Below are 25220 nucleotides of genomic sequence, written 5' to 3'. Positions count from 1 at the left end.
ATTATCTACCACTCACCTGTCCACCACATCATCCCCACTCTACAGCCACTACACCCATTATCTACCACTCACCTGTCCACCACATCATCCCCACTCTAAAGCCACTGCTCCCATTATCTACCACTCACCTGTCCACCACATCATACCCACTCTACAGCCACTACTTCCATTATCTACCACTCACCTGTCCACCACATCATCCCCACTCTACAGCCACTACTCCCATTATCTAACAACCTGTCCACCACAATGATCCCCACTCTCCAGACACTGTTCCTATTATCTACCACTCACCTGTCCACCACATTATACCCACTCTCCAGCCACTGCTCGCATTATCTACCACTCACCTGTCCACCACATCATCCCCACTCTACAGCCACTACTCCCATTATCTACCACTCACCTATCCACCACATCAGCCCCACTCTCCAGCCACTGCTCCCATTATCTACCACTCACCTGTCCACCACATCATCCCCACTCTACAGTCACTGCTCCCATTATCTACCACTCACCTGTCCTCCACATCATCCCAACTCTCCAGCCAATACTCCCATTATCTACCACTCACCTGTCCACCACATCATCCCCACTCTACAGCCACTACTCCCATTATCTACCACTCCCCTATCCACCACATCATCCCCACTCTACAGCCACTGCTCCTATTATCTACCACTCACCTATCCTCCACATCATCCACACTCTACAGCCACTGCTCTCATTATCTACCACTCACCTGTTCACCACATCATCTCCACTCTACAGCCACTGCTCCCATTATCTACCACTCACCTGTCCACCACATCATCCCCACTCTACAGCCACTACTCCCATTATCTACCACTCACCTGTCCACCACATCATCCCCACACTACAGCCACTACTCCCATTATCTACCACTCACCTGTCCACCACATCATTCCCACTCTACAGCCACTACTCCCATTATCTACCACTCACCTGTCCACCACATCATCCCCACTCTACAGCCACTGCTCCCATTATCTACCACTCACCTGTCCACCACATCATCCCCACTCTACAGCCGCTGCTCCCATTATCTACCACTCACCTGTCCACCACATCATCCCAATTCTCCAGCCACTGCTCCTATTATTTACCACTCACCTATCCACCACATCATCCCCACTCTCCGGCCACTACTCCTATTATCTACCACTCACCTGTCCACCACATCATCCCCACTCTACAGCCACTACTCCCATTATCTACCACTCACCTGTCCACCACATCATCCCCACTCTACAGCCACTACTCCCATTATCTACCACTCACCTGTCCACCACATAATCCCCACTCTACAGCCACTACTCCCATTATCTACCACTCACCTGTCCACCACATCATACCCACTCTACAGCCACTACTCCCATTATCTACCACTCACCTGTCCACCACATCATCCCCACTCTCCGGCCACTACTCCTATTATCTACCACTCACCTATCCACCACATCATCTCCACTCTACAGCCACTGCTCCCATTATCTACCACTCACCTGTCCACCACATCATCCCCACTCTACAGCCACTACTCCCATTATCTACCACTCACCTGTCCACCACATCATCCCCACTCTACAGCCACTACTCCCATTATCTACCACTCACCTGTCCACCACATCATACCCACTCTACAGCCACTTCTCCCATTATCTACCACTCACCTGTCCACCACATCATCCCCACTCTACAGCCACTACTCCCATTATCTACCACTCACCTGTCCATCATATCATCCCCACTCTACAGCCCCTACTCCCATTATCTACCACTCACCTGTCCACCACATCACCCCACTCTACAGCCACTACTCCCATTATCTACCACTTACCTGTCCACCACATCATCCCCACTCTACAGCCACTACTCCCATTATCTACCACTCACCTGTCCACCACATCATCCCCTCTCTACAGCCACTACTCCCATTATCTAACACTCACCTGTCCACCACAATGATCCCCACTCTCCAGACACTGTATCTATTATCTACCACTTACCTGTCCACCACATTATACCCACTCTCCAGCCACTGCTCGCATTATCTACCACTCACCTGTCCACCACATCATCCCCACTCTACAGCCACTACTCCCATTATCTACCACTCACCTGTCCATCACATCATCCCCACTCTACAGCCACTACTCCAATTATCTACCACTCACCTGTCCACCACATCATCCCCACTCTACAGTCACTACTCCCATTTTCTACCACTCACCTGTCCACCACATAATCCCCACTCTACAGCCACTACTCCCATTATCTAACAACCTGTCCACCACAATGATCCCCACTCTCCAGACACTGTTCCTATTATCTACCACTCACCTGTCCACCACATTATACCCACTCTCCAGCCACTGCTCGCATTATCTACCACTCACCTGTCCACCACATCATCCCCACTCTACAGCCACTACTCCCATTATCTACCACTCACCTATCCACCACATCAGCCCCACTCTCCAGCCACTGCTCCCATTATCTACCACTCACCTGTCCACCACATCATCCCCACTCTACAGTCACTGCTCCCATTATCTACCACTCACCTGTCCTCCACATCATCCCAACTCTCCAGCTAATACTCCCATTATCTACCACTCACCTGTCCACCACATCATCCCCACTCTACAGCCACTACTCCCATTATCTACCACTCCCCTATCCACCACATCATCCCCACTCTACAGCCACTGCTCCTATTATCTACCACTCACCTATCCTCCACATCATCCACACTCTACAGCCACTGCTCTCATTATCTACCACTCACCTGTTCACCACATCATCTCCACTCTACAGCCACTGCTCCCATTATCTACCACTCACCTGTCCACCACATCATCCCCACTCTACAGCCACTACTTCCATTATCTACCACTCACCTGTCCACCACATCATTCCCACTCTACAGCCACTACTCCCATTATCTACCACTCACCTGTCCACCACATCATCCCCACTCTACAGCCACTGCTCCCATTTTCTACCACTCACCTGTCCACCACATCATCCCCACTCTACAGCCGCTGCTCCCATTATCTACCACTCACCTGTCCACCACATCATCCCCACTCTCCGGCCATTACTCCTATTATCTACCACTCACCTATCCACCACATCATCTCCACTCTACAGCCACTGCTCCCATTATCTACCACTCACCTGTCCACCACATCATCCCCACTCTACAGCCACTACTCCCATTATCTACCACTCACCTGTCCACCACATCATCCCCACTCTACAGCCACTACTCCCATTATCTACCACTCACCTGTCCACCACATCATACCCACTCTACAGCCACTACTCCCATTATCTACCACTCACCTGTCCACCACATCATCCCCACTCTACAGCCACTACTCCCATTATCTACCACTCACCTGTCCATCATATCATCCCCACTCTACAGCCCCTACTCCCATTATCTACCACTCACCTGTCCACCACAATGATCCCCACTCTCCAGACACTGTACCTATTATCTACCACTCACCTGTCCACCACATCATCCCCACTCTCCGGCCATTACTCCTATTATCTACCACTCACCTATCCACCACATCATCTCCACTCTACAGCCACTGCTCCCATTATCTACCACTCACCTGTCCACCACATCATCCCCACTCTACAGCCACTACTCCCATTATCTACCACTCACCTGTCCACCACATCATCCCCACTCTACAGCCACTACTCCCATTATCTACCACTCACCTGTCCACCACATCATACCCACTCTACAGCCACTACTCCCATTATCTACCACTCACCTGTCCACCACATCATCCCCACTCTACAGCCACTACTCCCATTATCTACCACTCACCTGTCCATCATATCATCCCCACTCTACAGCCCCTACTCCCATTATCTACCACTCACCTGTCCACCACATCATCCCCACTCTACAGCCACTACTCCCATTATCTACCACTTACCTGTCCACCACATCATCCCCACTCTACAGCCACTACTCCCATTATCTACCACTCACCTGTCCACCACATCATCCCCTCTCTACAGCCACTACTCCCATTATCTAACACTCACCTGTCCACCACAATGATCCCCACTCTCCAGACACTGTACCTATTATCTACCACTTACCTGTCCACCACATTATACCCACTCTCCAGCCACTGCTCGCATTATCTACCACTCACCTGTCCACCACATCATCCCCACTCTACAGCCACTACTCCCATGATCTACCACTCACCTGTCCATCACATCATCCCCACTCTACAGCCACTACTCCCATTATCTACCACTCACCTGTCCTCCACATCATCCCCCACTCTACAGTCACTACTCCCATTTTCTACCACTCACCTGTCCACCACATCATCCCCACTCTACAGCCGCTACTCCCATTATCTAACAACCTGTCCACCACAATGATCCCCACTCTCCAGACACTGTTCCTATTATCTACCACTCACCTGTCCACCACATTATACCCACTCTCCAGCCACTGCTCGCATTATCTACCACTCACCTGTCCACCACATCATCCCCACTCTACAGCCACTACTCCCATTATCTACCACTCACCTATCCACCACATCAGCCCCACTCTCCAGCCACTGCTCCCATTATCTACCACTCCCCTGTCCACCACATCATCCCCACTCTACAGTCACTGCTCCCATTATCTACCACTCACCTGTCCTCCACATCATCCCAACTCTCCAGCCAATACTCCTATTATCTACCACTCACCTGTCCACCACATCATCCCCACTCTACAGCCACTACTCCCAATATCTACCACTCCCCTATCCACCACATCATCCCCACTCTACAGCCACTGCTCCTATTATCTACCACTCACCTATCCTCCACATCATCCACAATCTACAGCCACTGCTCTCATTATCTACCACTCACCTGTTCACCACATCATCTCCACTCTACAGCCACTGCTCCCATTATCTACCACTCACCTGTCCACCACATCATCCCCACTCTACAGCCACTACCTCCCATTATCTACCACTCACCTGTCCACCACATCATCCCCACTCTACAGCCACTACTCCCATTATCTACCACTCACCTGTCCACCACATCATTCCCACTCTACAGCCACTACTCCCATTATCTACCACTCACCTGTCCACCACATCATCCCCACTCTACAGCCACTGCTCCCATTATCTACCACTCACCTGTCCACCACATCATCCCCACTCTACAGCCACTGCTCCCATTATCTACCACTCACCTGTCCACCACATCATCCCCACTCTACAGCCACTACTCCCATTATCTACCACTCACCTGTCCACCACAACATCCCCACTCTACAGCCACTACTCCCATTATCTACCACTCACCTGTCCACCACATAATCCCCACTCTACAGCCACTTCTCCCATTATCTCCCACACCTGTCCACCACATCATACCCACTCTACAGCCACTACTCCCATTATCTACAACTCACCTGTCCACCACATCATCCCCACTCTCCGGCCACTACTCCTATTATCTACCACTCATTATCCACCACAACATCTCCACTCTACAGCCACTGCTCCCATTATCTACCACTCACCTGTCCACCACATCATCCCCACCCTACAGCCACTACTCCCATTATCTACCACTCACCTGTCCACCACATCATCCCCACTCTACAGCCACTACACCCATTATCTACCACTCACCTGTCCACCACATCATCCCCACTCTACAGCCACTACTCCCATTATTTACCACTCACCTATCCACCACATCATCCCCACTCTACAGCCACTACTCCAATTATCTACCACTCACCTATCCACCACATCATCCCCACTCTACAGCCACTGCTTCTATTATCTACCACTCACCTATCCACCACATCATCCCCACTCTACAGCCTCTACTCCCATTATCTACCACTCACCAATCCCCCACATCATCCCCACTCTACAGCCACTACTCCCATTATCTACCACTCACCTATCCACCACATCATCCCCACTCTACAGCCACTACTCCCATTATCTACCACTCTCCTATCCACCACATAATCCCCACTCTACAGCCACTACTCCCATTATCTGCCACTCACCTATCCACCACATCATCCCCACTCTACAGCTTCTGCTCCCATTATCTACCACTCACCTGTCCATCACATCATCCTCACTCTACAGCCACTTCTCCCATTATCTACCACTCACCTATCCACCACATCATCCCCACTCTCCAGCCACTGCTCCCATTATCTACCACTCACCTATCCACCACATCATCCCCACTCTACAGCCACTACTCCCATTATCTACCAATCACCTGTCCACCACATCATCTCCACGCTACAGCCACTGCTCCCATTATCTACCACTCACCTGTCCACCACATCATCCCAATTCTCCAGCCACTGCTCCTATTATCTACCACTCACCTATCCACCACACCATCCCCACTCTACAGCCACTGCTCCCATTATCTACCACTCACCTGTCCATCACATCATCCTCACTCTACAGCCACTACTCCCATTATCTACCACTCACCTATCCACCACATCATCCCCACTCTCCAGCCACTACTCCCATTATCTACCACTCACCTATCCACCACATCATCCCCACTCTACAGCCACTACTCCCATTATCTACCAATCACCTGCCCACCACATCATCTCCACTCTACAGCCACTGCTCCCATTATCTACCACTCACCTGTCCACCACATCATCCCAATTCTCCAGCCACTGCTCCTATTATCTACCACTCACCTATCCACCACATCATCCCCACTCTCCAGCCACTGCTCCCATTATCTACCACTCACCTGTCCACCACATCATCCCCACTCTCCGGCTACTACTCCCATTATCTACCACTCACCTGTTCACCACATCATCTCCACTCTACAGCCACTGCTCCCATTATCTACCACTCACCTGTCCACCACATCATCCCCACTCTACAGCCACTACTCCCATTATCTACCACTCACCTGTCCACCACATCATCCTCACTCTACAGCCACTACACCCATTATCTACCACTCACCTGTCCACCACATCATCCCAATTCTCCAGCCACTGCTCCTATTATCTACCACTCACCTATCCACCACATCATCTCCACTCTACAGCCACTGTTCCCATTATCTACCACTCACCTGTCCACCACATCATCCCCACGCTACAGCCACTACTCCCATTATCTACCACTCACCTGTCCACCACATCATTCCCTCTCTACAGCCACTACTCCCATTATCTACCACTCACCTATCCACCACATCATCCTCACTCTACAGCCACTGCTCCCATTATCTACCACTCACCTGTCCACCACATCATCCCCACTCTACAGCCACTGCTCCCATTATCTACCACTCACCTATCCACCACATCATCCCCACTGTACAGCCACTGCTCCCATTATCTACCACTCACCTATCCACCACATCATCCCCACTCTACAGCCACTGCTCCCATTATCTACCACTCACCTGTCCACCACATCATCCCCACTCTACAGTCACTACTCCAATTATCTACCACTCACCTATCCATCACATCATCCCCACTCTACAGCCACTACTCCAATTATCTACCACTCACCTATCCACCACATCATCCCCACTCTACAGCCACTGCTCCTATTATCTACCAGTCACCTATCCACCACATCATCCCCACTCTATAGCCACTACTCCCATTATCTACCACTCACCTGTCCACCACATCATCCCAATTCTCCAGCCACTGCTCCTATTATCTACCACTCACCTGTCCACCACATCATCCCCACTCTACAGCCACTACTCCCATTATCTACCACTCACCTGTCCACCCCATCATCCCCACTCTCCAGCCACTGCTCCCATTATCTGCCAATCACCTGTCCACCACATCATCCCAATTCTCCAGCCACTGCTCCTATTATCTACCACTCACCTATCCACCACATCATCCCCACTCTACAGCCACTGCTCCCATTATCTACCACTCACCTGTCCATCACATCATCCTCACTCTACAGCCACTTCTCCCATTATCTACCACTCACCTATCCACCACATCATCCCCACTCTCCAGCCACTGCTCCCATTATCTACCACTCACCTATCCACCACATCATCCCCACTCTACAGCCACTACTCCCATTATCTACCAATCACCTGTCCACCACATCATCTCCACGCTACAGCCACTGCTCCCATTATCTACCACTCACCTGTCCACCACATAATCCCAATTCTCCAGCCACTGCTCCTATTATCTACCACTCACCTATCCACCACATCATCCCCACTCTCCAGCCACTGCTCCCATTATCTGCCACTCACCTGTCCACCACATCATCCCCACTCTCCAGCCACTGCTCCCATTATCTACCACTCACCTGTCCACCACATCATCTCCACTCTACAGCCACTGCTCCCATTATCTACCACTCACCTGTCCACCACATCATCCCCACTCTACAGGCACTACTCCCATTATTTACCACTCACCTGTCCACCACATCATCCCCACTCTACAGCCACTACACCCATTATCTACCACTCACCTGTCCACCACATCATCCCAATTCTCCAGCCACTGCTCCTATTATCTACCACTCACCTATCCACCACATCATCTCCACTCTACAGCCACTGCTCCCATTATCTACCACTCACCTATCCACCACATCATCCCCACTCTACAGCCACTACACCCATTATCTACCACTCACCTGTCCACCACATCATCCCAATTCTCCAGCCACTGCTCCCATTATCTACCACTCACCTATCCACCACATCATCCCCACTCTACAGCCACTACTCCCATTATCTACCACTCACCTATCCACCACATAATCCCCACTCTACAGCCACTACTCCCATTATCTGCCACTCACCTATCCACCACATCATCCCCACTCTACAGCTTCTGCTCCCATTATCTACCACTCACCTGTCCATCACATCATCCTCACTCAACAGCCACTTCTCCCATTATCTACCACTCACCTATCCACCACATCATCCCCACTCTCCAGCCACTGCTCCCATTATCTACCACTCACCTATCCACCACATCATCCCCACTCTACAGCCACTACTCCCATTATCTACCAATCACCTGTCCACCACATCATCTCCACGCTACAGCCACTGCTCCCATTATCTACCACTCACCTGTCCACCACATCATCCCAATTCTCCAGCCACTGCTCCTATCATCTACCACTCACCTATCCACCACACCATCCCCACTCTACAGCCACTGCTCCCATTATCTACCACTCACCTGTCCATCACATCATCCTCACTCTACAGCCACTACTCCCATTATCTACCACTCACCTATCCACCACATCATCCCCACTCTCCAGCCACTACTCCCATTATCTACCACTCACCTATCCACCACATCATCCCCACTCTACAGCCACTACTCCCATTATCTACCAATTACCTGCCCACCACATCATCTCCACTCTACAGCCACTGCTCCCATTATCTACCACTCACCTGTCCACCACATCATCCCAATTCTCCAGCCACTGCTCCTATTATCTACCACTCACCTATCCACCACATCATCCCCACTCTCCAGCCACTGCTCCCATTATCTACCACTCACCTGTCCACCACATCATCCCCACTCTCCGGCTACTACTCCCATTATCTACCACTCACCTGTTCACCACATCATCTCCACTCTACAGCCACTGCTCCCATTATCTACCACTCACCTGTCCACCACATCATCCCCACTCTACAGCCACTACTCCCATTATCTACCACTCACCTGTCCACCACATCATCCCCACTCTACAGCCACTACACCCATTACTACCACTCACCTGTCCACCACATCATCCCAATTCTCCAGCCACTGCTCCTATTATCTACCACTCACCTATCCACCACATCATCTCCACTCTACAGCCACTGCTCCCATTATCTACCACTCACCTGTCCACCACATCATCCCCACGCTACAGCCACTACTCCCATTATCTACCACTCACCTGTCCACCACATCATTCCCACTCTACAGCCACTACTCCCATTATCTACCACTCACCTATCCACCACATCATCCTCACTCTACAGCCACTGCTCCCATTATCTACTACTCACCTGTCCACCACATCATCCCCACTCTACAGCCACTGCTCCCATTATCTACCACTCACCTATCCACCACATCATCCCCACTCTACAGCCACTGCTCCCATTATCTACCACTCACCTATCCACCACATCATCCCCACTCTACAGCCACTTCTCCCATTATCTACCACTCACCTGTCCACCACATCATCCCCACTCTACAGTCACTACTCCAATTATCTACCACTCACCTGTCCATCACATCATCCCCACTCTACAGCCACTACTCCAATTATCTACCACTCACCTATCCACCACATCATCCCCACTCTACAGCCACTGCTCCTATTATCTACCAGTCACCTATCCACCACATCATCCCCACTCTATAGCCACTACTCCCATTATCTACCACTCACCTGTCCACCACATCATCCCAATTCTCCAGCCACTGCTCCTATTATCTACCACTCACCTGTCCACCACATCATCCCCACTCTACAGCCACTACTCCCATTATCTACCACTCACCTGTCCACCCCATCATCCCCACTCTCCAGCCACTGCTCCCATTATCTGCCAATCACCTGTCCACCACATCATCCCAATTCTCCAGCCACTGCTCCTATTATCTACCACTCACCTATCCACCACATCATCCCCACTCTACAGCCACTGCTCCCATTATCTACCACTCACCTGTCCATCACATCATCCTCACTCTACAGCCACTTCTCCCATTATCTACCACTCACCTATCCACCACATCATCCCCACTCTCCAGCCACTGCTCCCATTATCTACCACTCACCTATCCACCACATCATCCCCACTCTACAGCCACTACTCCCATTATCTACCAATCACCTGTCCACCACATCATCTCCACGCTACAGCCACTGCTCCCATTATCTACCACTCACCTGTCCACCACATCCTCCCAATTCTCCAGCCACTGCTCCTATTATCTACCACTCACCTATCCACCACATCATCCCCACTCTCCTGCCACTGCTCCCATTATCTACCACTCACCTGTCCACCACATCATCCCCACTCTCCAGCCACTGCTCCCATTATCTACCACTCACCTGTCCACCACATCATCTCCACTCTACAGCCACTGCTCCCATTATCTACCTCTCACCTGTCCACCACATCATCCCCACTCTACAGCCACTACTCCCATTATCTACCACTCACCTGTCCACCACATCATTCCCACTCTACAGCCACTACACCCATTATCTACCACTCGCCTGTCCACCACATCATCCCAATTCTCCAGCCACTGCTCCTATTATCTACCACTCACCTATCCACCACATCATCTCCACTCTACAGCCACTGCTCCCATTATCTACCACTCACCTGTCCACCACATCATCCCCACTCTACAGCCACTACACCCATTATCTACCACTCACCTGTCCACCACATCATCCCAATTCTCCAGCCACTGCTCCTATTATCTACCACTCACCTATCCACCACATCATCTCCACTCTACAGCCACTACTCCCTTTATCTACCACTCACCTGTCCACCCCATCATCCCCACTCTCCAGCCACTGCTCACATTATCTGCCAATCACCTGTCCACCACATCATCCCCACTCTACAGCCACTGCTCCTATTATCTACCACTCACCTGTCCACCACATCATCCCCACTCTACAGCCACTACTCCCATTATCTACCACTCACCTATCCACCACATCATCCCCACTCTACAGCCACTACTCCCATTATCTTCCACTCACCTATCCACCACATCATCCTCACTCTACAGCCACTGCTCCTCTTATCTACTACTCACCTGTCCACCACATCATCCCCACTCTACAGCTACTGCTCCCATTATCTACCACTCACCTATCCACCACATCATCCCCACTCTACAGCCACTGCTCCCATTATCTACCTCTCACCTATCCACCACATCATCCCCACTCTACAGCCACTGCTCCCATTATCTACCACTCACCTGTCCACCACATCATACCCACTCTACAGCCACTACTCCCATTATCTACCACTCACCTGTCCACCACATCATCCCCACTCTCCGGCCACTACTCCTATTATCTACCACTCATTATCCACCACAACATCTCCACTCTACAGCCACTGCTCCCATTATCTACCACTCACCTGTCCACCACATCATCCCCACTCTACAGCCACTACTCCCATTATCTACCACTCACCTGTCCACCACATCATCCCCACTCTACAGCCACTACTCCCATTATCTACCACTCACCTGTCCACCACATCATACCCACTCTACAGCCACTACTCCCATTATCTACCACTCACCTGTCCACCACATCATCCCCACTCTACAGCCACTACACCCATTATCTACCACTCACCTGTCCACCACATCATCCCCACTCTACAGCCACTACTCCCATTATTTACCACTCACCAATCCACCACATCATCCCCACTCTACAGCCACTACTCCAATTATCTACCACTCACCTATCCACCACATCATCCCCACTCTACAGCCACTGCTTCTATTATCTACCACTCACCTATCCACCACATCATCCCCACTCTACAGCCTCTACTCCCATTATCTACCACTCACCAATCCACCACATCATCCCCACTCTACAGCCACTACTCCCATTATCTACCACTCACATATCCACCACATCATCCCCACTCTACAGCCACTACTCCCATTATCTACCACTCACCTATCCACCACATAATCCCCACTCTACAGCCACTACTCCCATTATCTGCCACTCACCTATCCACCACATCATCCCCACTCTACAGCTTCTGCTCCCATTATCTACCACTCACCTGTCCATCACATCATCCTCACTCTACAGCCACTTCTCCCATTATCTACCACTCACCTATCCACCACATCATCCCCACTCTCCAGCCACTGCTCCCATTAACTACCACTCACCTATCCACCACATCATCCCCACTCTACAGCCACTACTCCCATTATCTACCAATCACCTGTCCACCACATCATCTCCACGCTACAGCCACTGCTCCCATTATCTACCACTCACCTATCCACCACATCATCCCAATTCTCCCGCCACTGCTCCTATTATCTACCACTCACCTATCCACCACACCATCCCCACTCTACAGCCACTGCTCCCATTATCTACCACTCACCTGTCCATCACATCATCCTCACTCTACAGCCACTACTCCCATTATCTACCACTCACCTATCCACCACATCATCCCCACTCTCCAGCCACTACTCCCATTATCTACTACTCACCTATCCACCACATCATCCCCACTCTACAGCTACTACTCCCATTATCTACCAATCACCTGCCCACCACATCATCTCCACTCTACAGCCACTGCTCCCATTATCTACCTCTCACCTGTCCACCACATCATCCCAATTCTCCAGCCACTGCTCCTATTATCTACCACTCACCTATCCACCACATCATCCCCACTCTCCAGCCACTGCTCCCATTATCTACCACTCACCTGTCCACCACATCATCCCCACCCTCCGGCCACTACTCCCATTATCTACCACTCACCTGTTCACCACATCATCTCCACTCTACAGCCACTCCTCCCATTATCTACCACTCACCTGTCCACCACATCATCCCTACTCTACAGCCACTACACCCTTTATCTACCACTCACCTGTCCACCACATCATCCCTACTCTACAGCCACTACACCCATTATCTACCACTCACCTGTCCACCACATCATCCCAATTCTCCAGCCACTGCTCCTATTATCTACCTCTCACCTATCCACCACATCATCTCCACTCTACAGCCACTGCTCCCATTATCTACCACTCACCTGTCCACCACATCATCCCCACGCTACAGCCACTACTCCCATTATCTACCACTCACCTGTCCACCACATCATTCCCACTCTACAGCCACTACTCCCATTATCTACCACTCACCTATCCACCACATCATCCTCACTCTACAGCCACTGCTCCCATTATCTACTACTCACCTGTCCACCACATCATCCCCACTCTACAGCCACTGCTCCCATTATGTACCACTCACCTATCCACCACATCATCCCCACTGTACAGCCACTGCTCCCATTATCTACCACTCACCTATCCACCACATCATCCCCACTCTACAGCCACTGCTCCCATTATCTACCACTCACCTGTCCACCACATCATCCCCACTCTACAGTCACTACTCCAATTATCTACCACTCACCTATCCATCACATCATCCCCACTCTACAGCCACTACTCCAATTATCTACCACTCACCTATCCACCACATCATCCCCACTCTACAGCCACTGCTCCTATTATCTACCAGTCACCTATCCACCACATCATCCCCACTCTATAGCCACTACTCCCATTATCTACCACTCACCTGTCCACCACATCATCCCAATTCTCCAGCCACTGCTCCTATTATCTACCACTCACCTGTCCACCACATCATCCCCACTCTACAGCCACTACTCCCATTATCTACCACTCACCTGTCCACCCCATCATCCCCACTCTCCAGCCACTGCTCCCATTATCTGCCAATCACCTGTCCACCACATCATCCCAATTCTCCAGCCACTGCTCCTATTATCTACCACTCACCTATCCACCACATCATCCCCACTCTACAGCCACTGCTCCCATTATCTACCACTCACCTGTCCATCACATCATCCTCACTCTACAGCCACTTCTCCCATTATCTACCACTCACCTATCCACCACATCATCCCCACTCTCCAGCCACTGCTCCCATTATCTACCACTCACCTATCCACCACATCATCCCCACTCTACAGCCACTACTCCCATTATCTACCAATCACCTGTCCACCACATCATCTCCACGCTACAGCCACTGCTCCCATTATCTACCACTCACCTGTCCACCACATCATCCCAATTCTCCAGCCACTGCTCCTATTATCTACCACTCACCTATCCACCACATCATCCCCACTCTCCAGCCACTGCTCCCATTATCTACCACTCACCTGTCCACCACATCATCCCCACTCTCCAGCCACTGCTCCCATTATCTACCACTCACCTGTCCACCACATCATCTCCACTCTACAGCCACTGCTCCCATTATCTACCACTCACCTGTCCACCACATCATCCCCACTCTACAGCCACTACTCCCATTATCTACCACTCACCTGTCCACCACATCATCCCCACTCTACAGCCACTACACCCATTATCTACCACTCACCTGTCCACCACATCATCCCAATTCTCCAGCCACTGCTCCTATTATCTACCACTCACCTATCCACCACATCATCTCCACTCTACAGCCACTGCTCCCATTATCTACCACTCACCTGTCCACCACATCATCCCCACTCTACAGCCACTACACCCATTATCTACCACTCACCTGTCCACCACATCATCCCAATTCTCCAGCCACTGCTCCTATTATCTACCACTCACCTATCCACCACATCATCTCCACTCTACAGCCACTACTCCCTTTATCTACCACTCACCTGTCCACCCCATCATCCCCACTCTCCAGCCACTGCTCACATTATCTGCCAATCACCTGTCCACCACATCATCCCCACTCTACAGCCACTGCTCCTATTATCTACCACTCACCTGTCCACCACATCATCCCCACTCTACAGCCACTACTCCCATTATCTACCACTCACCTATCCACCACATCATCCCCACTCTACAGCCACTACTCCCATTATCTACCACTCACCTATCCACCACATCATCCTCACTCTACAGCCACTGCTCCTCTTATCTACTACTCACCTGTCCACCACATCATCCCCACTCTACAGCCACTGCTCCCATTATCTACCACTCACCTATCCACCACATCATCCCCACTCTACAGCCACTGCTCCCATTATCTACCTCTCACCTATCCACCACATCATCCCCACTTTACAGCCACTGCTCCCATTTTCTACCTCTCACCTATCCACCACATCATCCCCACTTTACAGCCACTGCTCCCATTATCTACCACTCACCTATCCACCACATCATCCCCACTCTACAGCCACTGCTCCCATTATCTACCACTCACCTGTCCACCACATCATCCCCACTCTACAGCCACTACTCCCATTATCTACCACTCACCTATCCACCACATCATCCCCACTCTACAGCCACTACTCCAATTATCTACCACTCACCTATCCACCACATCATCCCCACTCTACAGCCACTGCTCCTATTATCTACCACTCACCTATCCACCACATCATCCCCACTCTACAGCCTCTACTCACATTATCTACCACTCACCTATCCACCACATCATCCCCACTCTACAGCCACTACTCCCATTATCTACCACTCACCTATCCACCACATCATCCCCACTCTACAGCCACTACTCCCAATATCTACCACTCACCTATCCACCACATCATCCCCACTCTACAGCCACTACTCCCATTATCTGCCACTCACCTATCCACCACACCATCCCCACTCTACAGCCACTGCTCCCATTATCTACCACTCACCTATCCACCACATCATCCCCACTGTACAGCCACTGCTCCCATTATCTACCACTCACCTATCCACCACATCATCCCCACTGTACAGCCACTGCTCCCATTATCTACCACTCACCTATCCACCACATCATCCCCACTCTACAGCCACTGCTCCCATTATCTACCACTCACCTGTCCACCACATCATCCCCACTCTACAGTCACTACTCCAATTATCTACCACTCACCTATCCATCACATCATCCCAACTCTACAGCCACTACTCCAATTATCTACCACTCACCTATCCACCACATCATCCCCACTCTACAGCCACTGCTCCTATTATCTACCAGTCACTTATCCACCACATCATCCCCACTCTACAGCCACTACTCCCATTATCTACCACTCACCTGTCCACCACATCATCCCAATTCTCCAGCCACTGCTCCTATTATCTACCACTCACCTGTCCACCACATCATCCCCACTCTACAATCACTACTCCCATTATCTACCACTCACCTGTCCATCCCATCTTCCCCACTCTCCAGCCACTGCTCCCATTATCTACCACTCACCTGTCCACTACATCATCCCCACTCTACAGCCACTACTCCCATTATCTACCACTCACCTGTCCACCACATCATCCCCACTCTACAGCCACTACACCCATTATCTACCACTCACCTGTCCACCACATCATCCCCACTCTAAAGCCTCTGCTCCCATTATCTACCACTCACCTGTCCACCACATCATACCCACTCTACAGCCACTACTTCCATTATCTACCACTCACCTATCCACCACATCATCCCCACTCTACAGCCACTACTCCAATTATCTACCACTCACCTGTCCACCCCATCATCCCCACTCTACAGTCACTACTCCAATTATCTACCACTCACCTATCCACCACATCATCCCCACTCTACAGCCACTACTCCAATTATCTACCACTCACCTATCCACCACATCATCCCCACTCTACAGCCACTACTCCCATTATCTACCACTCACCTGTCCACCACATCATCCCAATTCTCCAGCCACTGCTCCTATTATCTACCAATCACCTATCCACCACATCATCTCCACTCTACAGCCACTGCTCCCATTATCTACCACTCACCTGTCCACCACATCATCCCAATTCTCCAGCCACTGCTCCTATTATCTACCACCCACCTATCCACCACATCATCCCCACTCTCCAGCCACTACTCCCATTATCTACCACTTACCTGTCCACCACATCATCCCCACTCTACAGTCACTACTCCAATTATCTACCGCTCACCTATCCACCACATCATCCCCACTCTACAGCCACTACTCCAATTATCTTCCACTCACCTATCCACCACATCATCCCCACTCTACAGCCACTGCTCCTAGTATCTACCAGTCACCTATCCACCACATCATCCCCACTCTACAGCCACTACTCCCATTATCTACCACTCACCTGTCCTCCACATCATCCCCACTCTACAGCCACTACTCCTATTATCTACCACTCACCTGTCCACCACATCATCCCAATTCTCCAGCCACTGCTCCTATTATCTACCACTCACCTGTCCACCACATCATTCCCACTCTACAGCCACTACTCCCATTATTTACCACTCACCTGTCCACCCCATCATCCCCACTCTCCAGCCACTGCTCCCATTATCTGCCAATCACCTGTCCACCACATCATCCCCACTCTACAGCCACTGCTCCTATTATCTACCACTCACCTGTCCACCACATCATCCCCACTCTACAGCCACTACTCCCATTATCTACCACTCACCTATCCACCACATCATCCCCACTCTACAGCCACTACTCCCATTATCTACCACTCACCTATCCACCACATCATCCTCACTCTACAGCCACTGCTCCTATTATCTACTACTCACCTGTCCACCACATCATCCCCACTCTACAGCCACTGCTCCCATTATCTACCACTCACTTATCCACCACATCATCCCCACTCTACAGCCACTGCTCCGATTATCTACCACTCACCTATCCACCACATCATCCCCACTCTACAGCCACTGCTCCCATTATCTACCACTCACCTGTCCATCACATCATCCCCACTCTACAGTCACTACTCCAATTATCTACCACTCACCTTTCCACCACATCATCCCCACTCTACAGCCACTACTCCAATTATCTACCACTCACCTATCCACCACATCATCCCCACTCTACAGCCACTGCTCCTATTATCTACCAGTCTCCTATTCACCACATCATCCCCACTATACAGCCACTACTCCCATTATCTACCACTCACCTGTCCACCACATCATCCCCACTCTGCAGCCACTACTCCCATTATCTACCACTCACCTGTCCACCACATCATCCCAATTCTCCTGCCACTGCTCCTATTATCTACCACTCACCTCTCCACCACATCACCCCCACTCTACAGCCACTACTCCCATTATTTACCACTCACCTGTCCACCCCATCATCCCCACTCTCCAGCCACTGCTCCCATTATCTGCCAATCACCTGTCCACCACATCATCCCCTCTCTACGGCCACTGCTCCTATTATCTACTACTCACCTGTCCACCACATCATCCCCACTCTACAGCCACTACTCCCATTATCTACCACTCACCTATCCACCACATCGTCTCCTCTCTACAGCCACTGCTCCTATTATCTACCACTCACCTGTCCACCACATCATCCCCACTCTCCAGCCACTACTCCCATTATCTACCACTCACCTATCCACCACATCATCCCCACTCTACAGCCACCGCTCCCATTATCTACCACTCACCTGTCCACCACATCATCCCCACTCTACAGCCACTACTCCCATTATCTACCACTCACCTGTCCACCACATCATCCCCACTCTACAGCCACTGCTCCCATTATCTACCACTCACCTGTCCACCACATCATCCCCACTCTACAGCCACTGCTCCCATTATCTACCACTCACCTGTCCACCACCTCATCCCAATTCTCCAGCCACTGCTCCTATTATCTACCACTCACCTATCCACCACATCATCCCCACTCTCCAGCCACTACTCCAATTATCTACCACTCACCTATCCACCACATCATCCCCACTCTACAGCCTCTGCTCCCATTATCTGCCAATCACCTGTCCACCACATCATCCCCACTCTACAGCCACTGCTCCTATTATCTACCAGTAACCTATCCTCCACATCATCCCCACTCTCCAGCCACTGCTCCCATTATCTACCACTCACCTGTCCATCATATCATCCCCACTCTACAGCCACTACTCCCATTATCTACCACTCACCTGTCCATCACATCATCCTCACTCTACAGCCACTACTCCCATTATCTACCACTCACCTGTCCACCACATCATCCCCACTCTACAGCCACTACTCCCATTATCTACCACTCACCTGTCTACCACATCATCCCCTCTCTACAGCCACTACTCCCATTATCTACCACTCACCTGTCCACCACAATGATCCCCACTCTCCAGACACTGTACCTATTATCTACCACTTACCTTTCCACCACATTATTCCCTCTCCAGCTACTACTCCTATTATCTACCACTTCCATTTCATAGTGACCCACCTGTCTCTGTTACAACTATATGAATTTACCTCCCAGTATCACCATATAATCGGCGTACCTACCTTTTCACACCTGAGAGCACTGATGTACATATCTACCTTTGTGTCTGGCACAGGATTCTTTCCTAGAAGATATAAACTGCATCCTGAACTCCGGAGAAGTTCCCGATCTCTTTGACAAGGATGAGCTGGAAGGTCTCTTTGTGGAGCTGAAAGCAGAGGCAGCAGAGGCCAATGTGTCTGACAGCCCCCAGTCCATGCTGGCATTCTTCCTGCAGGTAGAGCAGAGCAGTGTGGACCCCACTAGAATTGTGTATGCCATGCTGTACTGTGATCATAAATATATAGTATATGTGCTGCAAGGAAGGGAGATGCGTTAAAGGGTGATATTATCAAAATAGAAGTTTTAAATATGTGTAAAATTAATATAATGTCGCCATGTATTTCATCATAGAAGCATAATGGGCCTGATTTAGAGTTAAATGTAAAACGGGCGCCTCCGACACCTGCAGTTTGCTAAACATCGCGAAATTTGTTGGCTGGTGGAATTGCGTGCAGCTGTGTACCGGGCTCTGGCCCTGATTCAGAGCCGGACGCTCTGACAAGAACGCTCGCTCTGAATCAGGGCCCACCTCCATTAATATGGAGCGTCCTCCTGGACGCTCGTATAGCTGTGGGTCACCACCCACAGCATAATCCTGGCAGGGGTCTAATGATAGGCGAAATCCTGACGCCCGGCATACCGAACGAAGGGGGGGGGGGGGTAGGTTAGCGGCTCCTGGGGGAGACTTAGTGTTAGGCACCACCCTGGGAGGGTTAGGGTTAGACTAGGGTAAAGGGGGGGGTTAGGGTTAGGTACCCCCAGGGGGAGGTTAGGGCTAGGCACCCCCCCGGGAAACTTAGGTTTAAGCTGCGGGCAAAGGGGGGTTAGGTTTAGGTACTTACAGGGGGGGTTAGGGTTCGGCACCCCTAAGGGATAGGGTTAGGGGGCGGTAGGGTTAGTAATAGTAAAAATACTTACCTGTCGGGATCTTCTGTTGCCGGTCTTCGTCCGGCGGTATTTCATACCGATCCCCCCCAACATAACCCGTTCCATCAAGTACAAATCGCTCTGCTCCTGGACTTCCCACCTAATGAATGATTGCAGACACCTGTGTTGAACTAGTTAATAGATGAGACAGGTGTTTCTACACAGGTGACTGCAATCATAAACTAAGAAGGAAGCCCAGGAGCAGAGCATTTTGTACCTAATGGAACAGGTCATGTTGGAGGGTCTGCAGAACCCTGTCCCCCACCACATTACTGACATTCAGGACGGCAGCTGAGCACAATTTACTTCATCTAATGATATTTGCTGAATTTCCCCTGGCCTAGGGGTGCTGTGATTCAGGAAAGTTTGGGAACCGCTGCCCTAGTGTTTGACGTCAGCATTTGCACATGGGCACAATGGCTCCTTAGCATACATTGCATTTTGGTGCAAACATTTCCCTAAACCATAGTAGCCAATCAGACCCCTGCTCTCATTGTCTTACTTGCCGTAGGAAGATTACAGTAAATTGCTACTTGCCGTGGTGCAGTGACCATTTTGCATCTGGATGCAGCATCGTTATTTAATGAGTCCCACGTGTTAAATGGTCACTGATGCCCAGAACGCAGAGAGAACAAGGAGGATAAGCGGCTCTGTTGGTGCAGTGTTTCTGTCTGGTGTATATTATATATATATATACTGTATATAATGTTCTCTGACACTTTCTCACTCTCTTGTGCATGGCTACAGCGTGTACGGTGTAATCTGCATGTTGCTCTGGCGCTGAGCCCCGCAGGACAGACATTTCGGGAGCACTGTCGGTCGCACCCGTCTCTGGTGAACTGCTGCACTATAGACTGGTACAACGAGTGGCCAGAGGAGGCGCTGCTGAGAGTAGCTGGGGGGTACATCACCGAGCAGGATCTGGTGCAGCATAATCAGGTAACTTCCTCTTGTGTCTAGAACAAGCTTAGTTTATAGAAAGTTCCTTTGGATAGTCTAATGCAGGGATTCTCAAATCCAGTCCCCAAGTACCACCAGCAGATCATGCTTTGTACATTGCTTTAATCATGCACAGGTGAGTTAATCTATTTTGCTGGGTCAGTACTTATCTCACCTGCTTCCACAGTCAGAAATAACATGACCTGTTGGAGGGTTGAGGTTGCGAACCAATGGTCTTGTGGTAAACTCATGTGAATTGCTCCTCAAACGGCTGGTGCCCTTTCCACCCTTGGTATACTGGCGCAATTCACATGCAAAATGTACCTATGTAATAAAGAGACAGGTGACACCTGTGTATGGCGAAATAAAGGTCACCGCTTTTATTTCAGTGTGGACAAAAGTTTTAAATGTTGACCCCAACACAGCACCACAAGGTTCCAGCCCCAGTATTGATGCTGTTCTGCTGCCAACTTTTATATTTAGTAGAGATTTACAGTCAGGTGCATAAATATTGGGACATTGTCAGAATTTTCATATTTTGGCCTCTATTCACCACCACAATGGCTTTGAAATGAAACAAACAAGATGTGCTTTACCTGCAGACTTTCAGATTTAATTTGAAGGTTATTACATCCAAATCAGGTGAACGGTGTAGGAATTACAACGGTTTCTATATGTGCCTCCCACTTTTTAAGGGGCCAAAAGTAATGGGACAACTAAACAATCCTAAATCTAACTTTCACTTTTTAATACTTTGTTGCAAATCCTTTGCAGGCAATTACAGCCTGAAGTCTGGAACGCATAGACATCACCAGACGCTGGGTTTCATCCCTGGTGATGCTCTGCCAGGCCTCTACTGCAAATGTCTTCAGTTCCTGCTTGTTCTTGGGGCATTTTCCCTTCAGTTTTGTCTTCATTTAAGTGAAATGCATGCTCAATCGGATTTAGGTCAGGGGATTGACTTGGCCATTGCATAACATTCCACTTTTTAGCCTTAAAAAACTCTTTGGTTGCTTTTGCAGTATGATTCGGGTCGTTGTCCATCTGCACTGTGAAGCGTCCAATGAGTTCTGAAGCATTTGACTGAATATGAGCATATAATATTGCCCGAAACACTTCAGAATTCATTCTGCTGCTTTTGTCAGCAGTCACATCATCAATAAATACAAGGGAACTAGTTCCATTGGCAGCCATACATGCCCACGCCATGACACTACCACCACCATGCTTCACTGATGAGGTGATATGTTTTGAATCATGAGCAGTTCCTTTCCTTCTCCATACTCTTCTCTTCCCATCACTCTGGTACAAGTTGATCTTTGTCTCATATGTCCATAGGATGTTGTTCCAGAACTGTAATGGCTTTTTTAGATGTTGTTTGGCAAACTCTAATCTGGTCTTCCTGTTTTTGAGGCTCACCAATGGTTTACATCTTGTGGTGAACCCTCTATATTCACTCTTGTGAAGTCTTCTCTTGATTGTTGACTTTGACACATATACACCTACCTCTTGGAGAGTGTTCTTGATTTGGCCAACTGTTGTGAAGGGGTTTTTCTTCACCAGGGAAATAATTCTTCTGTCATCCACTACAGTTGATTTCCGTGGTCTTCCGCATCTTTTGGTGTTGCTGAGCTCTCCAGTGCGTTCTTTCTTTTTGAGAATGTTCCAAACAGTTGATTTGGCCACATCTAATGTTTTTGCTATCTCTCTGATGGGTTTGTTTTGATTTTTCAGCCTAATGATGGCTTGCTTCACTGATAGTGACAGCTCTTTGGATCTCATATTGAGAGTCAACAGCAACTGATTTCAAATGCATATGTCACACCTAGAATCAACTCCAGACCTTTTACCTGCTTAATTGATAATGAAATAACGAGGGAATAGCCCACACCTGTCCATGAAATAGCTTTTGAGTTGATAGTCCCATTACTTTTGGCCCCTTAAAAAGTGGGAGGCACATATAGAAACCGTTGTAATTCCTACACCGTTAACCTGATTTGGATGTAATTACCCTCAAATTAAATCTGAAAGTCTGCAGTTAAAGCACATCTTGCTTGCTTCATTTCAAAGCCATTGTGGTGGTGAATAGAGGCCAAAATATGAAAATTCTGTCAATGTCCCAATATTTATGCACCTGACTGTAAATATAAGCTGTGACTTTTTTGTTGCCAGACAGTGATAAAGTGATAACCTTGGGAATGATAGTTAATTAAAATGATAGAAATAGAACCACAATGCTCAACATGCACAAAGCCATTATTTACTACACTTCCTGCTCATAAGATACTTGAAAAAGATTTTTCGCCTGAAATTGTCTGTTAGGAAGCCAGAAACACACTGCTGCTGTGATTTGACAGGGGAGTTCATTTGTTCATAAACTAACTGTGGACTGCACTTCTTATTTCCACGGTTACATCAGTTGCTAAGGAGAGAGAACTTTTTTTTTTAAGTATGTGTTAAATGGCAACAAAAATTAGTTTCTGAGTTTTCAACAGACAATTTTAGTCTCAGGCATCCAGCATATTAAGTCACATTGTTTTTGACTGAAGTGTCCTTCAAGTCATCTTCCATGGCCTAGGAAAGACATTCTCACAACGGATTTGTTATTAATTCCCCCCCCCAGGAATTACAGAGCAGCATTACCCAGGTTTGTGTCGCTATTCACAAGAGTGTTTCCAGCAAAGCAGTGCAATATCTGGAGGAGACCAGGAGACATTATTATGTGACCCCTCAGAGTTATCTGAGCTTCATAGACACATTCTCAAACATCCTGAAGGCAAAGAGACAGAAGCTGACGACAGACCGGTAAGGAGCAGATATAGCGGTAACTTTTATTCTGTACTTTTTATTGTTTTTTCTTAATTTAACAAGCATCAGTGCTCCCACAAGTTTATGTTTAAACCTCACAAAACCCAGCTATAGAATAGACTATTTCTGGAATTTCATCTTTCGTTATTTCCCACGTGTTGCGCAGAAATGCCGTCATTTTCTCAGGACGCAAACTAAGATTT

At 49.4% G+C, this 25220-nt stretch overlaps 1 protein-coding gene across 1 annotated transcript in view; it reads left to right on the top strand.

Moving 5' to 3' along the window:
* The window catches only part of DNAH14 (dynein axonemal heavy chain 14), a 1015490-nt gene that overhangs the window by 895339 nt on the left and 94931 nt on the right, over positions 1–25220 (top strand). The window contains exons 56-58 of the mRNA XM_088449338.1: positions 20357–20518; positions 22018–22209; positions 24833–25014. Coding sequence (XP_088305464.1) covers positions 20357–20518; positions 22018–22209; positions 24833–25014 — 536 coding nt within the window. The remainder of the gene's footprint in view (positions 1–20356; positions 20519–22017; positions 22210–24832; positions 25015–25220) is intronic.

Source organism: Taudactylus pleione, unplaced genomic scaffold (assembly GCF_031769625.1).
Source record: "Taudactylus pleione unplaced genomic scaffold, aTauple2 ptg000483l, whole genome shotgun sequence".
NCBI classification, from domain to species: Eukaryota; Metazoa; Chordata; class Amphibia; order Anura; family Myobatrachidae; genus Taudactylus; species Taudactylus pleione.
This window is presented reverse-complemented; position numbering and strand designations above follow the sequence as displayed.